The sequence below is a fragment of the Muntiacus reevesi genome, chromosome 3 (assembly GCF_963930625.1).
Source record: "Muntiacus reevesi chromosome 3, mMunRee1.1, whole genome shotgun sequence".
NCBI lineage: Eukaryota > Metazoa > Chordata > Mammalia > Artiodactyla > Cervidae > Muntiacus > Muntiacus reevesi.
The window spans coordinates 97,917,109-97,935,559 of NC_089251.1; the positions used below are offsets into that span (position 1 = coordinate 97,917,109).

General features: G+C 40.1%; 1 protein-coding gene across 2 annotated transcripts in view; it reads right to left on the reverse strand.

Annotated features, from left to right (window-relative positions):
• Positions 1-18,451, reverse strand: part of VWA3B (von Willebrand factor A domain containing 3B) — a 180,087-nt gene that overhangs the window by 31,519 nt on the left and 130,117 nt on the right. For both annotated transcript variants that reach the window (XM_065927450.1, XM_065927449.1), the window contains one exon: positions 17,565-17,769. In XM_065927450.1, the coding sequence (XP_065783522.1) occupies positions 17,565-17,769 (205 nt within the window). The remainder of the gene's footprint in view (positions 1-17,564; positions 17,770-18,451) is intronic.

An 18,451-nucleotide genomic window follows, 5' to 3' on the forward strand; every position in this document is an offset into this window, starting at 1 on the left:
GGGACCAGTCGTGGTCATAGTAACTATTTCTTGCACTATAATCAGTCCTACAGGCCTGTATCCCACTTCCTTTTGTTATAGCCATAAGAAATTTACAATTTAATAAGACCTTATGTACTGTAACTTGTATTAATTGCCAATTTTGTGTTATTCCTGTTCATTTCAATCATAGGACCTACCACTGGAAACAAACCAAATTTCATTTACATGATAATGCCTCACTGAATGTATAATTACTGCAAAAGAAAATCTTTAAAACTTTTTCTAAACGTTTGCCCTCTTCCACTAATTTGGAAACTTTAGCTGAACTAATTATCCGGGCTAGACCCACAAGGATGGTTTGAAAGTATTACCCACAGCATCGGGTCTAGAACTGTAACTTTGGTGATTGTCTTGATAATTGTATTTGTTGTTTATCATCACCTTTCTATAAGGTTGGTTAATACTAACCAAACTCATTTGGTTAAGACCTTTTTTTTTTTTTTTTTTTTTTACAAATATAATAAAATAGGGGGAATTGTCAGGAAGCATTTAACAAGAGGCTTCCTGTGTGCTGTTTTGGATCTGTCAGGAAGACTCTGACTCTTATTTTCCTGAATGTTCAGGAATTAAGAGGAGAGGCACGCCCTTCCCGGGGCTGAGGAATCTAGGCATTTCTCATTACGGTGATAAGTACCCTCTTACTTTTTATGAACCATACGGTAAAAGGTGATTGTTTGCAACTCTCTCTTTGATAGGGATTGCATTATGTTTTGTAAATCTGGAATTTTAAGCTTTATCTTTGCTGCGAATAACTACCTTATATATGCCCACATCTTGTTGATTAAAACACCTTTGCTCCATCAGAGCTTGGGTCCCCATGTCTTTCTTTCTGTCTTTCTCTCTCTCTCTCTCTATTTCTGGCTAATTCCTTGGAGCGCGGAGGCCCTCTGAGCTCACTTTCTTGCCCAGGTTTCTAAGACCCTCTCGAGAAGGCACACTGTGCCTTCCACCCACTCGAAAGGGCGCCCGGTGCGTACGTGCAGCAGCGCGAGCCCTAAGAATAGGACTCTACTGGCTTTCCGCGTAAACCAGGGGATATCAACCTCTTTCTCTCTCTTACTTTCTTATCGTCGACTCCGGACCACCAGGTTCCAGTCCGTTAAAGGACAAATTAAGACCTCTCCTTCCATTATGTAGTCAGTAATCCAAGCACCTACCTCCAAGGATGCCACGGAATGAGTGGATTACAGAAACAGGGAGAACAGTTAAGCATGGGATGTGCCCAGTATAATGTGCTGGGCAGAGCAGGTGAAATCATGATTCACACCCTACATCTGATCTTGCAAAGAACTGCCAGGGGAAGTCTGAGTGGAAAAGCAGGGTGCAATCTAGCCAGACACTGGCATGTATAACCACTTCTCTCCACCACTAATCCTGGCCAACAGAAAAAGCATGAAGTTGTTCCAAGCTCAGGAACCAATGTGGTGTCTACTCTGGGTGCCAAAAGACCCTCAGGCTCTATGATGCACCCTCGACTGGAACAAATACAGTGACCACTCCCTTCTGAACACACATGGGCGTTTCTGACTGCATCTCATGCCAACCAACTTTAACCACCTTTTGCTGTGTTATCAATAAACTCTAGGGGATCTTAACGAAAACCAGAAGGTTTCTTCCTCTCCAAATTACAACCATTGATCAAAATCTTTGGCCTTTGCTATTAGAATTTAAAATGAGACTCTAGTTATATCTGAATCAATAAAGATGACTGCATATGTGATGGATTTTTCACTGCAGATCTCAAAAAGTCGTGCAATCCTGAGCTTTGATCCCAACCATTTTTCATACAGAAAGGTTGACACCTGTTAGTGGGTCATGAAATCAATTCAGATAGAACTGAAGTAAAAATATCACACAATACATCACATACAGTAAGGAGAAGCATCATCGTAAGAAAATTATACAGAAAATCTTCCATTGCAGAGGACCACGCTCAGGGTGGAAGAAACTCTGTGGATCAGCTGCCAAGTATGAACCTCTTCCACCCATTCCTTACCTATGGACAATTGCCCTGGGCACTTGGGTGCTGCCCTGAACAGACTGTGGAGGCTTTGGTCACCAGATAAAGTGACAGGGCAGGGAAAGGATATCTTTAATCCTTGACCAAGAAAGAGGGTAGCAGTGGACCCACCAATACCATTACATGAATTCAATTTCTTCTCTCGCTGTGGCTCCCACATCAAGTTCCTGCCATCTTTTTCTCCTTTCCTTTCTATGAAGATCTAAAGTCTTCACTTCCTATATTTATTTTCTCAACTTCTATCCACTCCTTCACCTTCTGCAAACTGGCTTCCACTCCCAAAATGCCACCAAAACTGTTCTGGCTAGGATCATTACTGATATCCATCTTGAAAGTCAAATGGCTTTCAGATATCATCCTGTATGATTATTTCAAAACTCCTCAGGAATTCATTAATCATAAAAATAGCAATGAAGGACAATGTGTGTTGAGAGAGCGTTTCCTGTTGCACACTGGAAATGCGTTTAATGTTGCACACTGTCCTGAGCATATTATGTGAGCTGTCTCATAACCCTCTTGCAGGTGACCATTATGATTTTTCTCACTCAAGGATGAGGGACCTTGGTGAAGAAAGCCTAAGGAAGGCCCCTCAGCTGGAATGTGGCAGTGCTGGACTTGAATTCAGGTCTTTCTGACTCCAGGTTCTAGTCCATTAAAGGACCCCAATCCCTCAGCTGGGATGTGGCAGTGCTGGACTTGAATTCAGGTCTTTCTGACCCCAGGCCCAGGGCTCTTGCCACCTCTCCTCCTTAGGCTCCAGCATCATGGCTCCCTACCTGGAGCTTCTGCTTCTCTAGCTGTCCTGTACTGGCCCCTCTATAGTCTCCCTTTCTCATTACCACAAAGAACCTTCAAATCCATCTCCTTGACTCAGACTTTTCTCCTAAACTCCAAACATGTGGCTGCCTATTGGCTTTTTTCACCCAGATGCCCTGGGGACATCCAAGAATCAAGAGAACCTAAAGTGAGTTTCCTTTCCTTTCCTCTCATGGTACCTCTTCCTTTGGTTCTTTCATTAATTTATTCATTCAAATATTTGGGAGTGCTTACAAGGAGAAAGGGAAAGATATTCTCATTTGAATTCAGAGTTCCAAAGAATAACAAGGAGAGATAAGAAAGCCTTCCTCAGTGATCAATGCAAAGAGATAGAGGAAAACAATAGAATGGGAAAGACTAGAGATCTCTTCAAGAAAATTAGAGATACCAAGGGAACATTTCATGCGAAGATGAGTTCAATAAAGGACAGAAATGGTATGGACCTAACAGAGGCAGAAGATATTAAGAAGAGGTGGCAAGAATACACAGAAGAACTGTACAAAAAAGATCTTCACGACCCAGATAATCACGATGGTGTGATCGGTCACCTAGAGCCAGACATCCTGGAACGTGAAGTCAAGTGGACCTTAGAAAGCATCACTACGAACAAAGCTAGTGGAGGTGGTGGAATTCCAGTTGAGCTATTTCAAATCCTGAAAGGTGATGCTGTGAAAGTGCTGCACTCAATATGCCAGTAAATTTGGAAAATTCAGCAGTGGTCACAGGACTGAAAAAGATCAGTTTTCATTCCAATCCCAAAAAAAAGAATGCTCAAACTACCACACAATTGCACTCGTCTCACACGCTAGTAAAGTAATGCTCAAAATTCTCCAAGCCAGGCTTTAGCAATACGTCAACTGTGAACTTTCAGATGTTCAAGCTGGTTTTAGAAAAGGCAGAGGAACCAGAGATCAATTTGCCAACATCTGATGGATCATCGAAAAAGCAAGAGAGTTCCAGAAAAACATCTATTTCTGCTTTATTGACTATGCTAAAGCCTTTGACTGTATAGATCACAATAAACTGTGGAAAATTCTGAAAGAGATGGGCACACCAGACCACCTGACCTGCCTCTTGAGAAACCTATATGCAGGTCAGGAAGCAACAGTTAGAACTGGACATGGAACAACAGACTGGTTCCAAATAGGAAAAAGTACGTCAAGGCTGTATATTGTCACCCTGCTTATTTAACTTATATGCAGAGTATATCATGAGAAACGCTGGCCTGGAAGAAGCACAAGCTGGAATCAAGATTGCCAGGAGAAATATCAATAACCTCAGATACACAGATGACACCACCCCCTTCTGGCAGAGAGTGAAGAGGAACTAAAAAGCCTCTTGATGAGAGTGAAAGAGGAGAGTGAAAAAGTTGGCTTAAGGCTCAGCTTTCAGAAAACTAAGATCATGGCATCTGGTCCCATCACCTCATGGGAAATAGATGGGGAAACAGTGCAAAGTGTCAGACTTTATTTTTTTGGGCTCCAAAATCACTGTAGATGGTGACTGCAGCCATGAAATTAAAAGACGCTTGCTCCTTGGAAGGAAAGTTATGACCAACCTAGACAGCATATTAAAAAGCAGAGACATTACTTTGCCAACAAAGGTCCATCTTGTCAAGGCTATGGTTTTTCCAGTGGTCATGTATGGATGTGAGAGTTGGACTGTGAAGAAAGCTGAGCGCTGAAGAATTGATGCTTTTGAACTGTGGTGTTGGATAAAACTCTTGAGAGTCTCTTGGACTGCAAGAAAATCCAACCAGTCCATACTAAAGGATATCAGTCCTGGGTGTTCATTGGAAGGACTGACGCTGAAGCTGAAACTCCAATACTTTGGCCACCTCATGTGAAGAGTTGACTCATTGGAAAAGACCCTGATGCTGGGAGGGATTGGGGGCAGGAGAAGAAGGGGATGACAGAGGATGAGATGGCTGGATGGCATCACTGACTCGATGTACATGAGTTTGAGTAAGCTCTGGGAGTTGGTGATGGACAGGGAGGCCTGGCGTGTTGCAATTCACGGGGTCGCAAAGAGTCGGACATGACTGAGTGACTGAACTGAACTGAACATGGTGTCAAGCAATACTCCAGCAATACTAGAAATACCAAGAACACAATGGATCAAGTCCTACTCTTATTCTAGTGAAGGATGCAGATCATGAAAAAATACATACATATCATCAGGTGATGAAATGTACTGTGAAGAAAACAAAAATGTAAGGGGTGAGAGAATGACAGGGTGTTTAGAAGGGCTGTCTCCTCAAGAAGCAGAGGTGATATGGATGTGGTGGTTAACAGTGAGTGCCTCTGTCTCTCAGCTGTCCAAGATGGGAAGTTTGTGGGTGTTCTCAACTTTGCCCTCTGGCTCACTCCACACATTCACTTTCCACCAACTCATGCCTCTCTCACCTAAACCCTCCACACTGTACTGGCTTGGCTCAAGGATCAACGTCTGTCAGAGTCTGCACCTGGTTTTGGTCTTCCCCCCTACATTGAGCCTCATCTTGTTGCCAAAGTAATCTTTCCGAAACAAAAATCTGTTCATGTTTTCCGCTTGCTGTAAATCTCGCTGGTATTCATTTCCTACAGGGTAGAGTCCCTGATTCTAGGAGAGATTTTCAGTTCCCTGTATTCTGGGTCCCGCCTCCCTTTCCCTGTCTCATCTCCTGCCACACCCCTGGTAAATACACCATGTTCTTCCCCTCTACTCATCTTTGCACACACAAGCTGTTTCTCTCACTCACTCCCACCCTCAGATCCCTACACATCCTTCTGGATCAAATTCAATCACCCAGTTCCGTGAAGACTTCCTCCACTCCCCAGTCAGAACTGTTCACTTTCCCCCATCTTCCAGTTGTTCTATGCTATGCTTCTACTGTCATATTTGTAATACTCTGATATAAGGATCTGGGTTTCATTCCTTCAATAAATACTTTTCACCATCCACCATGTGCCAGACATCATTCTCAGTGGATATAGCTATGGATATAGCTATAAGTGAGGCCAAACAAGATCTCAGCTCTCATAGAGATTATGTTCTAATACAGTAGGTCTCCTACATTGGGCTGAACCCATGTCTCCAATGGTATTAATAACCCCCTATTTTGTGTTCAATGTATAGCTTCACCATAGCAGAACCCAAGGAAAGAGAGAAGAATGTGATAGGCGATTCACTGCCAGAGATCATCTGCACCATGAATCTGATCCATGGTAGGTAGTGAACAAATATTTTTGGATGAAGAGATTGTGGAAGTTACTTTACTTCCCATTCTGTGGACAAGAGAATAAAGAAATAGAACAATTAATTCATATCCCAGGAACAATGAGCCTTTGAATCCCACAAATCTAGACAAATTCAGAACATACTTTGTTCTGAATCACAAGAGGTCTCTTTTCACTACATTAGCAACACTCCCATTTTTAAATTTAATGTAACGTATAGATGAAAGAATGCTGCTGCGGCTGCTCAGTCACTCAGTTACGTCTGACTCTCTGTGACCCTTTGGACTGTAGCCCTTCAGGCTCCTCTGTCCGTGGAATTTCCCAGAATATTCTCAAGAACACTGGAGTGGGTTGCTGTTTCTTCCTCCATGGGGCCTTCTTAACCCAGAGATTGAAAGCTTGAAAATTCTGATGCTAGGCAGTAACATCTTCAGAGTGCAGCATGGGAAAGTCCATCATTTAAGAGTGTAATGGTCTGTTTTCTCAACTAGAATAAGAGTGGGACTTGGTCCATGTGTTTAAGTACTTCCAGTGCTTAGAATAGGGCTTGGCACCTCAGAGGAACTCATAGATATTTCAGTGAATAAATGAAGGGACAAACAGAGAGGAAGAGGCATGAAGAAAGAAGAGATCTCCAGGGAAAGGGAGTTAATTCATTTTCAGTCTTCTTGATTCTTGGGTGTCCATGGGACATCTAGGTGTGAAAGACCAATAGACAGTCACACATCTGGGGTCAACAGATAGTGCATTCCAAGGAAAGACTGAACAACTCTTTGAGGGGGTCACCTTGTTTGAATAAAAACAATAAGAATCCATATATATATAAAACAGAATAAGTAAAAGCAAAAATAAAAATATGATTAAACTTTTACATTCTGCAGAAAAGAAATAGCTTTCTACACCGATGGGGAAAAAAGCCATTTTCAGGGGAAAAATTAAATAAAAATAAGCAAACAAAACACAACAATCTAGAATAGCAAATACAGAATTTAAAACCAGGTAAAGTCAGTATCATTTAGCAAAAACTGAAATAAAAAATAGATGAATCTCAAAGGTCAATTCCTTGGATATATTTTTTTAATGTCATCAAATCGTGAATATATGAAAATTATATAGAAGTCAGTAAGATTCCGGATGAACTATTCCAGGTCTACACACACCCTACTACAGTCAGAAAGAGAATATTTATTATACAAGCAGCAAATATTTAGAGACCCCAAGTGTTTAGGTTCTTTGGGCCAGGAGTTCCACTCCTAAGAACTTATCTTAACAAGATAGTTCAACTATATGCACCATAGAAGCATCAAAACATGTGAAAGGAAAATTGAAAAAAAACAAACAAACCCAAATGTCCAACATTCAATGAAGAGTTAAACCAATGAGTGTAGTCACACGGCATGGAATATCATGTAACCACAAAAGATATCAATCTGATGGCTCAGCAAAAACACAAATAAAGTATATAAGACAATGCTAAATTGAAAAGCAGAATATAAAATGATTATGGACACTCTGTGTATAAAATTTATTCAAGGAAGAAAAATAATTAAAAGTAAACGCTTGAGGATTTAAAGATAGTGGAGGAGTAGGTGGACACGGAGCACCTCTCTCTCCATGGATACATCAGGAGCACACCTTCAGACACAGAAGTGCATGCAGAACACCAGCTGAGTGGACAGGAGTACCTGACCAGTGGACAAGAATATATAGACTCACACAAAACTTGGCATGATGAAGGAACGGGGGAAAAACAGGAGTGTTAGCAAGACTGGACCTGCCCTCGATGGGTGGGGGAACTGAAGCAAGGGTCTGATCCCCATATCGGGGCAACTGTCTGAGTCAGAGGAGAAACATTTAAGTCTGAGAGGGAAACAGCTGATCTGTAGCAGCAAATGGAACGAGAGTCAGGCAGTCCTTGCCGCAGCCATACATACTCCAGACAGGGACGAGGTCCCTTGGAAGGCGCAGCAGCTGGGAGCTGGAGTTTAGGGATTGTGGAGCAATCCCAGGGCGAGGGTTGCTGCTGACTGTGGAGAGACGGATCAAGGGGATGTGAGGGAGGAGATTGTGGTGAGAAATGCCTGTGGAGGAAAGCTGGGCAGCTATGGAAGCAAAGCAGTACTGCTGAGTCACACATAGTGGGTGGAGCCATCACCATAGCCTCTCTCTCCTCACACAGCCAGCAGCGGCAGCTGAACAATAGAGAGACTGGCCCAGAGAGTGCCCGACGCACTGAACTACAGAATAGGACCCCACCCAGGGTGCTCCTTTAAGTGCCTGACACCCCGATCTACAGAGTAGGACCCCAACCAGGGGGGCCCCTCCATGTGCCTGATGCACCAGACAACAGAGAAGGACCCCAAGCAAGGAAGCAAGGAAGCCCTCTAAGTGCCTGAATGGGCAGAGCTATGGAGAAAGACTGGCCAAAGACGCCGTCTGATTGCCAGCTACAAGAGGCTCGAAAAAACACACTGATAGGGCCATAACTCCTGCAGCAGAGGCAGTCCATGTCCCTGCACATTTGGTGCCCCCAGGGTCCCTGCAAGCCAAACAGCTGCACCACCTTCATGCTCAACTCTCACTGGGGCAGAGCTGCCACAGACAAAAAAAAGTCTTGCATCTGTGCAAGCACGGTTGCTTTGGTCGTGTCCAATTCTTTGCGGCCCTGTAGACTGTGGCCTGCCAGGCACCAGTTCTGATAGCTGTGGACACTGGAGGCAAGAACACATAGGAGTAGGACCAGATTAGAACCTGAGCTGCCCCCACAACAGGTCCAGAGATCAGCACATTGGTGGAGGGCCTCCTAGGGAGGTGAGGTGGACTGTGACTCCCAGGGAAGGAGAGGACTCTGACAGCAGTGACTCAAGAAAAACATCTATTATTCCTATGTTTTGATTTGTTCTGTAGATTCTTTGGATTCCCCCCCCCCCTTCCCTCCTCTGTTTTAGCTGTCAATTTTTTTGGCACTAGGAAATCCAATTAAGCTTTTGAGCTTTTTTTTTCCCTCTCTTTTTCTCAGTCACATTTTTTATTGTTGTTATAAACCTCTGCCTTTACATTGGGCTTTTGCAGTTCTGTGGAGTTTTCCTTGTTTTTTTCCTTTTCTCTCTTTTTAGTTTTAACTAATTTTTTTCTATATTTATTCCTTTGTTTGCTTTTCCTACTGCTCTTTTCCTGTTGCAGTTAATCTTTATTTTTTTGTTTTGCAGTTAATCTTTAATGTATATAAATCTTCTTTATCTACCTCTGTTTAACCTTGTATATCTATCTATTCTTTCTTTCCTTTCCTCTCAACATATTTGTTAGTTTTATTTTCATTGCTTTATTCCCCAATTGGCACCTTGCTGTAGTTTTATTTTCTAGTTTGTGCTTTAGTTCATTTTGCTCTTAACTGGTAGATATAATTTTTGGCTTCCTTTGTTCACCAGGTCAATGTATTGTACTTTATTTTTGTTGGACTCTTGACTTTGATTATGTGTGTATATGCATATATATATACGTGTGTGTGTGTGTGTGTATATATATGTATATATATGTATATATATATATATTTAGTCACACTTTTTATTGTTATAAACCTCTGTCTCTACATTGGGCTTTTGCAGTGCTATGGAGTTTTCCATTTTTTTTCTCTTTTTCTTTTTTTTCTTTTCTCTTTTTTATAATTTTAATTTTTTAAACCTATTATATTTTTTCTACATTTATTCCTTTGTTTGCCTTTCCTACTGTTCTTTTCCCCTTGCAGTTAATCTTTAATATATATAAATCTTCTTCATTTACCTCTATTTAACTTTGCATATCTATTCTTTCTTTTCTTTCTTTTTCCTCAACATATTTGTTAGTTTTATTTTCATTGCTTTATTCCCCACTTGGCACCTTGCTTTAGTTTTGTTTTCCAGTTTGTGCTTTAGTTAGTTTTGTTCTTAACTGGTAAATATAATTTTTGATTTTGTTTGTTCACCAGGTCAATCTACTGTACTTTTTTTTAGTTGTTTTGACTTTGCTTATGGGTGCATATCTATTCTCCATTATTTTAATAATTATTTACCTGATTTTGTAACTGCCATTTGTCTGGGGTTCATCTTTGGTTTCTTACTTTTGGGTATTTGTTTTAAGCTCACTTAATGCCATAACAAACCACTTGTGAAATCTTTGTTCCTAACCAGAGATCAAGCCCTGAGTCTTTGGAGTAGAAGCACTGACTCCAAGACCCCAGACTACCTGAGAACTAACACTCAGTTCAGTTCAGTTCAGTCGCTCAGTCGTGTCCATCTCTTTGCGACCCCATGAATCGCAGCACGCCAGGCCTCCCTGTCCATTGCCAGCTCCCGGAGTTTACTCAAACTCATGTCCATGGAGTCGGTGATGCCATCCAGCCATCTCATCCTCTGTCGTCCCCTTCTCCTCCCGCCCCCAATCCCTCCCAGCATCAGGGTCTTTTCCAATGAGTCAGCTCTTCATATCAGGTGGCCAAAGTATTGGAGTTTCAGCTTCAACATCAGTCCTTCCAGTGAACACCCAGGACTTATCTCCTTCAGGATGGACTGGTTGGATCTCCTTGCAGTCCAAGGGACTCTCAAGAGTTTTCTCCAACACCACAGTTCAAAAGCATCAATTCTTCAAAGTGCTCAGCTTTCTTCACAGTCCAACTCTCACATCCATACATGACCACTGGAACAACCATAGCCTTCACTAGATGGACCTCTGTTGGCAAAGTAATGTCTCTGCTTTTTAATATGCTATCTAGGTTGGTCATAGCTTTCCTTCCTAGGGAGTATTAAATAGTGAGAACTCACACAAAGGAAACCACTTGAGTACAAGACCCAGCATCACCCAACCACCAGTAGCACCCTGTGCAGGACGCCTCATCTAAACAACAAACAACAAAAGTACAAACCCAATCATCAGCAGAAAGGATTACCACCTCATTCAGCCTTGCCCAACAGAGGGAAAATAAACACACACACACACACACACACACAAAACTCAGCACAAATCTCACCCTTTTTGAAGCTTACACAAACTATTGGACCAATCTTAGGAGGGCAAAAACCAAAAGGAAGAAAGAATTCAAACCCTGAAGCCTGGGAAAAGGAGACCTCAAACACAATAAGTTAAAAAAAATAATGAAAAGACAGAGAAATACTACACAAATGAAGGAACAAACTAGAAACACACAAGTCCAAATAAATGAAGAGGAAATAGGCAAACTCCCTGAAAAAGAATTCAGAATAATGATAGTAAAGATGATCAAAAACCTTGAAAACAAAATGGAGAAAATGCAAGAACCAATTAACAAAGACCAAGAAGAATTAAAGAATAAATCTACAGAGACAAACAACACAATTACTGAAATTAAAAATACTCTGAAAAGAATCAATAGCAGAATATCTGAAGCAGAAGAATGAATCAGTGAGTTGGAAGATAAAATGGTGGAAATAATTTCTGAGGAGCAGAATAACCTCTGGGCAACATCAAATGCACCAACATTCAAATTATAGGGGTCCCAGAAGAAGAAGAGAAAAATAAAGGGCATGAGAAAATTTTTGAAGAGATTATAGCTGAAAATTCCCCCAACATGGAAAAGGAAATAGTCAATCAAGTCCAAGAGGCATAAAGAGTCCCATACAGAATAAACCCAAGGAGAAACACACCAAGACACATACTAATCAAACTAACAGAATAAACACAAAGAAAGAATGTTAAAAGCAGCAAGGGAAAAGCAACAAGTAACATAGGAAACCCCAAACGTTTAACAGCTGATCTTTCAGCAGAAACTCTGCAGGCCAGAAGGGAATGGCAGGATATATTTAAAGTATTGAAAGGGAAAAATCTACAACCAAGATTACTGTACCCAGCAAGGATCTCATTCAAAATTGATGGAGAAATAAAAAGCTTTTCAGACAAGCAAAAGTTAAGAAAAGTAAAGAGAATTCAGTACCACCAAACCAGCTTTACAACAAGTGTTAAAGGGACTCACATAGTCAAGAAATACAAGAGAAGAAAAAAGATCTACAAAATCAACCCCAAACAATTAAGAAAATGGCAATAGGAATGTATATATCAATAATTACTTTAAATGTAAATGGATTAAATGCTCCAACCAGAAAACAAAGACTGGCTGAATGGATACAAAAACAAGACTCATATATATGCTGTCTACCAGAAACCCACCTCAGACCTAAAGACACATATAGGTTGAAAGTAAGAGAATGGAAAAATATATTCCATGCAAATGGGAAGCAAAAGAAAGTTGGAGTAGCAATCCTCATATCAGACAAAATAAAGCTTAATATAAAGAATATTACAAGAGGTAAGGAAGGACAGTTCAGTTTAGTCCCATCCAGTCACTCAGTCATGCTCAACTCTTTGCAACCCCTTGGATGCACCAGTTGTCCATCACCAATTCCTGGAGTTTACCCAAACATGTCCATTGAGTCAGTGATGCCATCCAGCCATCTCATCCTCTGTCGTCCCCTTCTCCTCCTGCCCCCAATCCCTCCCGGCATCAGGGTCTTTTCCAATGAGTCAGCTCTTCATATCAGGTGGCCAAAGTATTGGAGTTTCAGCTTCAACATCAGTTCTTCCAATGAACACTCAGGACTGATCTCCATTAGGATGGACTGGTTGGATCTCCTTGCAGTCCAAGGGACTCTCAAGAGTTCTCTCCAACACCACAGTTCAAAAGCATCAATTCTTCGGCACTCAGCTTTCTTCATAGTCCAACTCTCACATCCATACATGACTATTGGAAAAACCATAGCCTTGACTAGACGAACCTTTGTTGCCACTACATAATGATCAAGGAATCAATCCAAGAGGAAGACATAATAACTGCAAATATCTATGCATCCAACATAGGAGGACCTCAATACATAAGACAAACACTAACAGACATAAAAGGAGAAATTGACAGTAACACAATAATAGTAGAAGACTTTAATTAATTAGGAGACTTTAATTTAATTAACAGAAAATTAATAAGGAAACACAAGTCTTAAATGATGCATTAGATGAGATGGATCTCATTGATATCTTTAGGACATTCCATCCAAATGCAGAAGAATACACCTTCTTCTCAAGTGTACATGGAACATTCTCCAAGATAGACCACATCTTGGATCACAAATCAAACCTCAGTAAATTTAAGAAAATTGAAATTGAGTCAAGCATCTTCTCTGACCACAACACTATGAGACTAGATATCATTTATAAGAAAAAAAACTTAAGAAACACAAACACATGGAGATTAAATAATACATTTCTAAATAACCAACAAGTTACTAAAGAAATCAAAAGGGAAATAAAAACATTTCTAGAAACAAATGACAATGGAAACATGACAACTCAAAACCTATGGGATGCAGCAAAAGCAGTTCTAAGAGGGAAGTTTATAGCAATACAATCCTACCTCAAGAAACAAGAAAAACATAAAATAGACAACCTAATTTACACCTAAAACAACTAAAAAAGAAGAACAAAAAAACTCCAAAATTAGAAGAAGGAAAGAAATCATAAAGATTGGAGCAGAAATAAATGAAAAAGAAATGAAAGAAACAATAGTGAAGATTAATAAAACTAAAAGCTGATTCTTCGAAAAAATAAGCAAAATTGAAACTTTTAGCCAAACTCATCAAGGAAAAAAGAAAGAAGAATCAAATCAACAAAATCAGAAATGAAAAAGGAGAGGTTACAACAGACAATGCAGAAACACAAAGGACTATAGGAGACTATTATGAACAACTATATGGCAATAAAATGGATAACCTGGAAGACATGCACAGACTTTTAGAAAAGTTCAATCTTCTAAAACTTAACTAGGAAGAAATAGAAATTATGAACAACTCAATTACAAGCACTGAATTTGAAGCTGTGATCAAAAATCTCTCAGAAAACAAAAACCCAGGATGACATGGCTTCACAGGAGAATTCTATCAAACATTTAGAGAAGAGCTAGTGCCTATCCTTCTAAAACTCTTTCAAAAAATTGCAGAGGAAGGAGCACTTCCAAACTCATTCTATGAGGCCCCCATCACCCTGATGCCAAAACCAGACAAAGACAACACACAAAAAGAAAACTACAGGCCAATATCACTGATGAACACAGATGCAAAAATTCTCAACAAAATTTTAGCAAACAGAATTCAGCAACATATCAAAAAGCTCATACACCATGATCAAGCTCAGTTTATTCCAGGGATGCAGAGAGTCTTCAGTATATGGAAATCAATCAATATGATACACCACATTAACAAATTGAAAGATAAAAACCATATGATAATCTCAATAGATGCAAAAAAAAAAAAGCCTTTGACTAAATTCAGCATCCATTTATGATTAAAACTCTTCAAAAAATGTGCATAAAAGGAACCTACCTTAACATAGTAAAGGCCATATATGATAAACCTACAGCAAACATTATTCTCAATGGTAAAAAGTTGAAAGCATCCCCCCTAAGGTCAGGAAAAAGATGAGGGTGTTCACTTTCACCATTATTATTCAACATAGTTCTGGAAGTCCTAGCTACAGCAGACAAGAAAAAGAAATAAAAGGAATTCAGATCAGAAAAGAAGAAGTAAAGTTCTCACTGTCTGCAGATGACATGATACTGTACATAGAAAACCCTAAAGATAGTATCAGAAAATTACTAATCAGTGAATTTAACAAAGTTGCAGGATACAAAATCAATACACAGAAATCACTTGCATTTCTATATACTAACAATGAAAATACAGGAAGAAATTAAGGAATCAATCTCATTCACCATTGCAACAAAAAGAAATATCTAGGAATAAGGAGACAAAAGAACTGTACACAGAAAATTGTAAGACACAAGTGAAAGAAATCAAAGGTGACATAAACAGATGGAGAGATATTCCATGTTCCTGGGTAGGGAGAATCAATATTGTGAAAATGACTACACTACCAAGTGCAATCTATAGAGTCAATGTGATCCTTATCCAATTACCAATGACATTTTTCACAGAACTAGAACAAAAATTTCACAATTCATATGAAAACACAAAAGACCCTGAATAGCCAAAGCAGTCTTGAGAAAGAAGAATGGAGCTGGAGGAAACAAACTCCCTGACTTCAGATTATACTGCAAAGCTACAATCATTAAGACAGGATGGTACTGGCACAAAAAACAGAAATATAGACCAATGGAACAAGATAGAAAGTCCAGAAATAAACCCATGCACCTATGGGTACCTTATTTTTGACAAAGGAGGCAAGAATATACAATGGGGCAGACAGCCTCTTCAATAAATGGTGCTGGGAAAACTGGACAGCTACATGTAAAAGAATGAAATTAGAACACTTCCTAATACCATACACAAAGATAAACTCAAAATGAATTAAAGACCTAAATGCAAGACCAGAAACTATAAAACTCTTAGAGGAAAACATAGGCAGAACACTTGATTACATAAATCAAAGCAAGATCTTCTATGACCCACCTACTAGAGTAATGGAAATAAAAACAAAAGTAAACAAGTGGGACCTTATTAAAGTTAAAAGCTTTTGCACAGCAAAGGAAATTATAAATAAGGTGAAAACACTACCATCAGAATGGGAGAAAATAATAGCAAATGAAACAACTGACAAAGGATTAATTGACAAAATATACAAGCAACTCATACAACTCAATACCAGAAAAACAAACAGCCCAATCAAAAAGTGGGGAAAAAACCTAAACACATTTCTCCAAAGAAGACATACAGATGGCTAACAAACACATGAAAAGATGCTCAACATTGCTCATTATTAGAGAAATGCAAATCAAAACTACAATGAGATATCATCTCACACCAGTCAGAATGGCCATCTTCAAAAACTCTACAAACAATAAATGCTGGAGAGGGTGTGGAGAAAAGGGAATTCTCTTGCACTGTCAGTGGGAATGTAAATTGATACAGCCACTATGGAAGACGGTATGGAGATTCCTTAAAAAACTAGGAAAAAAATGATCACATGACCCAACTATCCCACTCCTAGGCATATACCCTGAGGAAACCAAAATTGAAAAAGACACATGTATCCCATTGTTCACTGCAGCACTATTTACACTATTTACAGCCAATGAATGGATAAAGAAGTTGTGGTACCTATACACAATGGAATATTACTCAGCCATAAAAAGGAACACCTTTGAGTCAATTCTAATGAGGTGGATGAACCTGGAACCTATTATAGAGAGTGAAGTAAGTCAGAAAGAGAAAGGTAAATATTGTATTTTAATGGATAGATAGAGAATCTAGAAAAATGGAACTGAAGAATTTATTCACAGGGCAGCAATGGAGAAACAGACAACGAGAAGAGACTTATGGACATGGGGAGAGGGGAGGAGAGGGTGAGATGTAACATGGAAACTTACATTACCATGTGTGCAAAATAGATGGTCAAGGGGAATTTGCTGTATGGCTCAGGAAACTCAAACAGGGGCTCTGTGTCAACCTGGAGGGGTGGGACAGGGAGGAATATAGGAGGGGGTTTTAGGAGGGAGAGGATATATGTATACCTATGGCTGATTCATGATGAGGTTTGACAGAGAACAACAAAATTCTGTAAAGCAATTATCCTTCAAAAAAAAATAAATTAATTTTTAAAAAAGGTAAATGATTCAAGACTTCCCTGGTGGTACAGTGGATGGGAGTCTGCCTGCCAATGCAGGAGACACAGTCTCCATCCCTGGTTTGGGAAGATTCCACACGTCACAGAGCAACTAAGACTGTGCACCACAACCACTGAAGCCCATGTGCTGCAGCTACTGAAGCCCAAGCACCCGGGAGCCCGTGCTCTGCAACGAGAGAAGCCACTGCAGTGAGAAGTCCATGTACCGCAACAGAGGAGTCCCTACTCGCCGCAGAGAAAGCCCATATGTAGTAACAAAGACTGAGCACGACCAAAAAAAATAAAGAAGTAAATGATCCAAAGTGGTAATAAATATTAAGGCTGCCAGATAATAAATTCTCTTTAGAAGGTCTGTTTTACCAGTAACAATAATTGCTAGTACTTACGAAAGACTTTCAATACTAACTACTTTAAATGTTCATTTTCTCATAATAAGCCTGTTAATACTATTAATACTCTTATCTTACAGATTAAAGAAAACAAAACCTAAGGTTTAAAGAGAGTCACTGGCCAAGATCACATGGGGATTAGGTGGCAGATCTGAGACCAGATGCTGGTCTGGCTCATATCAAAGCCCAGGCTTTTAATCACGTGATACTTCTGCTTCATTTTATTTTCCAGTTACAACATGTATTATCTAAAAACTAAGGTCAGAGTAAAATCAAACACCATTTCCTTTCTATTGAAAGAGGTCCTGAGACCTTCAGGGGGTTGACTGTAACTCTTAGAAATCAGTGTGTTGAGAAGTGGAGGAGATGGATGGCCAATACAGAGATGTCAAGGGCTCGGAGCAGGAGGGAGGGAGCAAACACAGACCCCGCCATGGTACACACCTCTTCGAGTGCTTTGCTTACATAATTCTCCTTCTTGATAGCCTCTTGGAGCTCCATGGCCTGCTGTACGTACATTTTCCCAGCTAGGATTTCATTCTCCAGCAAGGACAGCTCCTTCAACGAAATGGGCCAATTCAACCTTTCTAATGCCTCGTTCAAAGCTGCCTTGTTTTCTAAGTACTGCATTGGTTTGTTTGCATCTAACCTAGAGAAGGAAGAAGAAAGATAAACGTAATGTGATCATAACAGAAAACATATGGAAAGATGGTTTTTCAGTCAACCCTCCCCTGAGAAACATCTGTCGGAGCAGATGTCAGGTGTCGACAGAATTGCAGCCACGCCTTCTTGTCCATCGGGGCGTTGGTAGTTTGCACAAGTTAGAAATAACCATCTCTGAGTCATGGGAGGCCTTTTTCCCCATTATTTAATTTGATTGTCTGATTTTTTAGAACTTTATTACACGAGTTTTTTTTTTTTCCAACAATTTTTTTCAGCGTGTTTGGAACCCATTCCTTTCTCCTTAGATCTAACATTTGGCAGAATCAAAAGCACGTTTCAAAGAGATTTCACACAGCTATGCCTAGCAGTGACTCTGGAAAACAAAGCAAACACTAAACCCAAATATTTGTCTCAGTGAAATAATTCTTCTATTAGCTCATTTTAGCTACCTTTATCTCCTGTCCTCCTGTAAGCCTAAAAAAGGCCTATACTTTCTGGCTTCACTGATTTGGTTCACAAAGAACAGAAGCCAAACTTTCTATCAGCTGATGAACAGGCTGCACGATTCCAGGGGAAGCCACTGGGGTGTGGAGGGCCCAAGTCCTAAATTCTATTTCCAGTCCCAGCTACTTCTGAGTCAGACATTCATGGAAGGGGGTAAAGAGAGG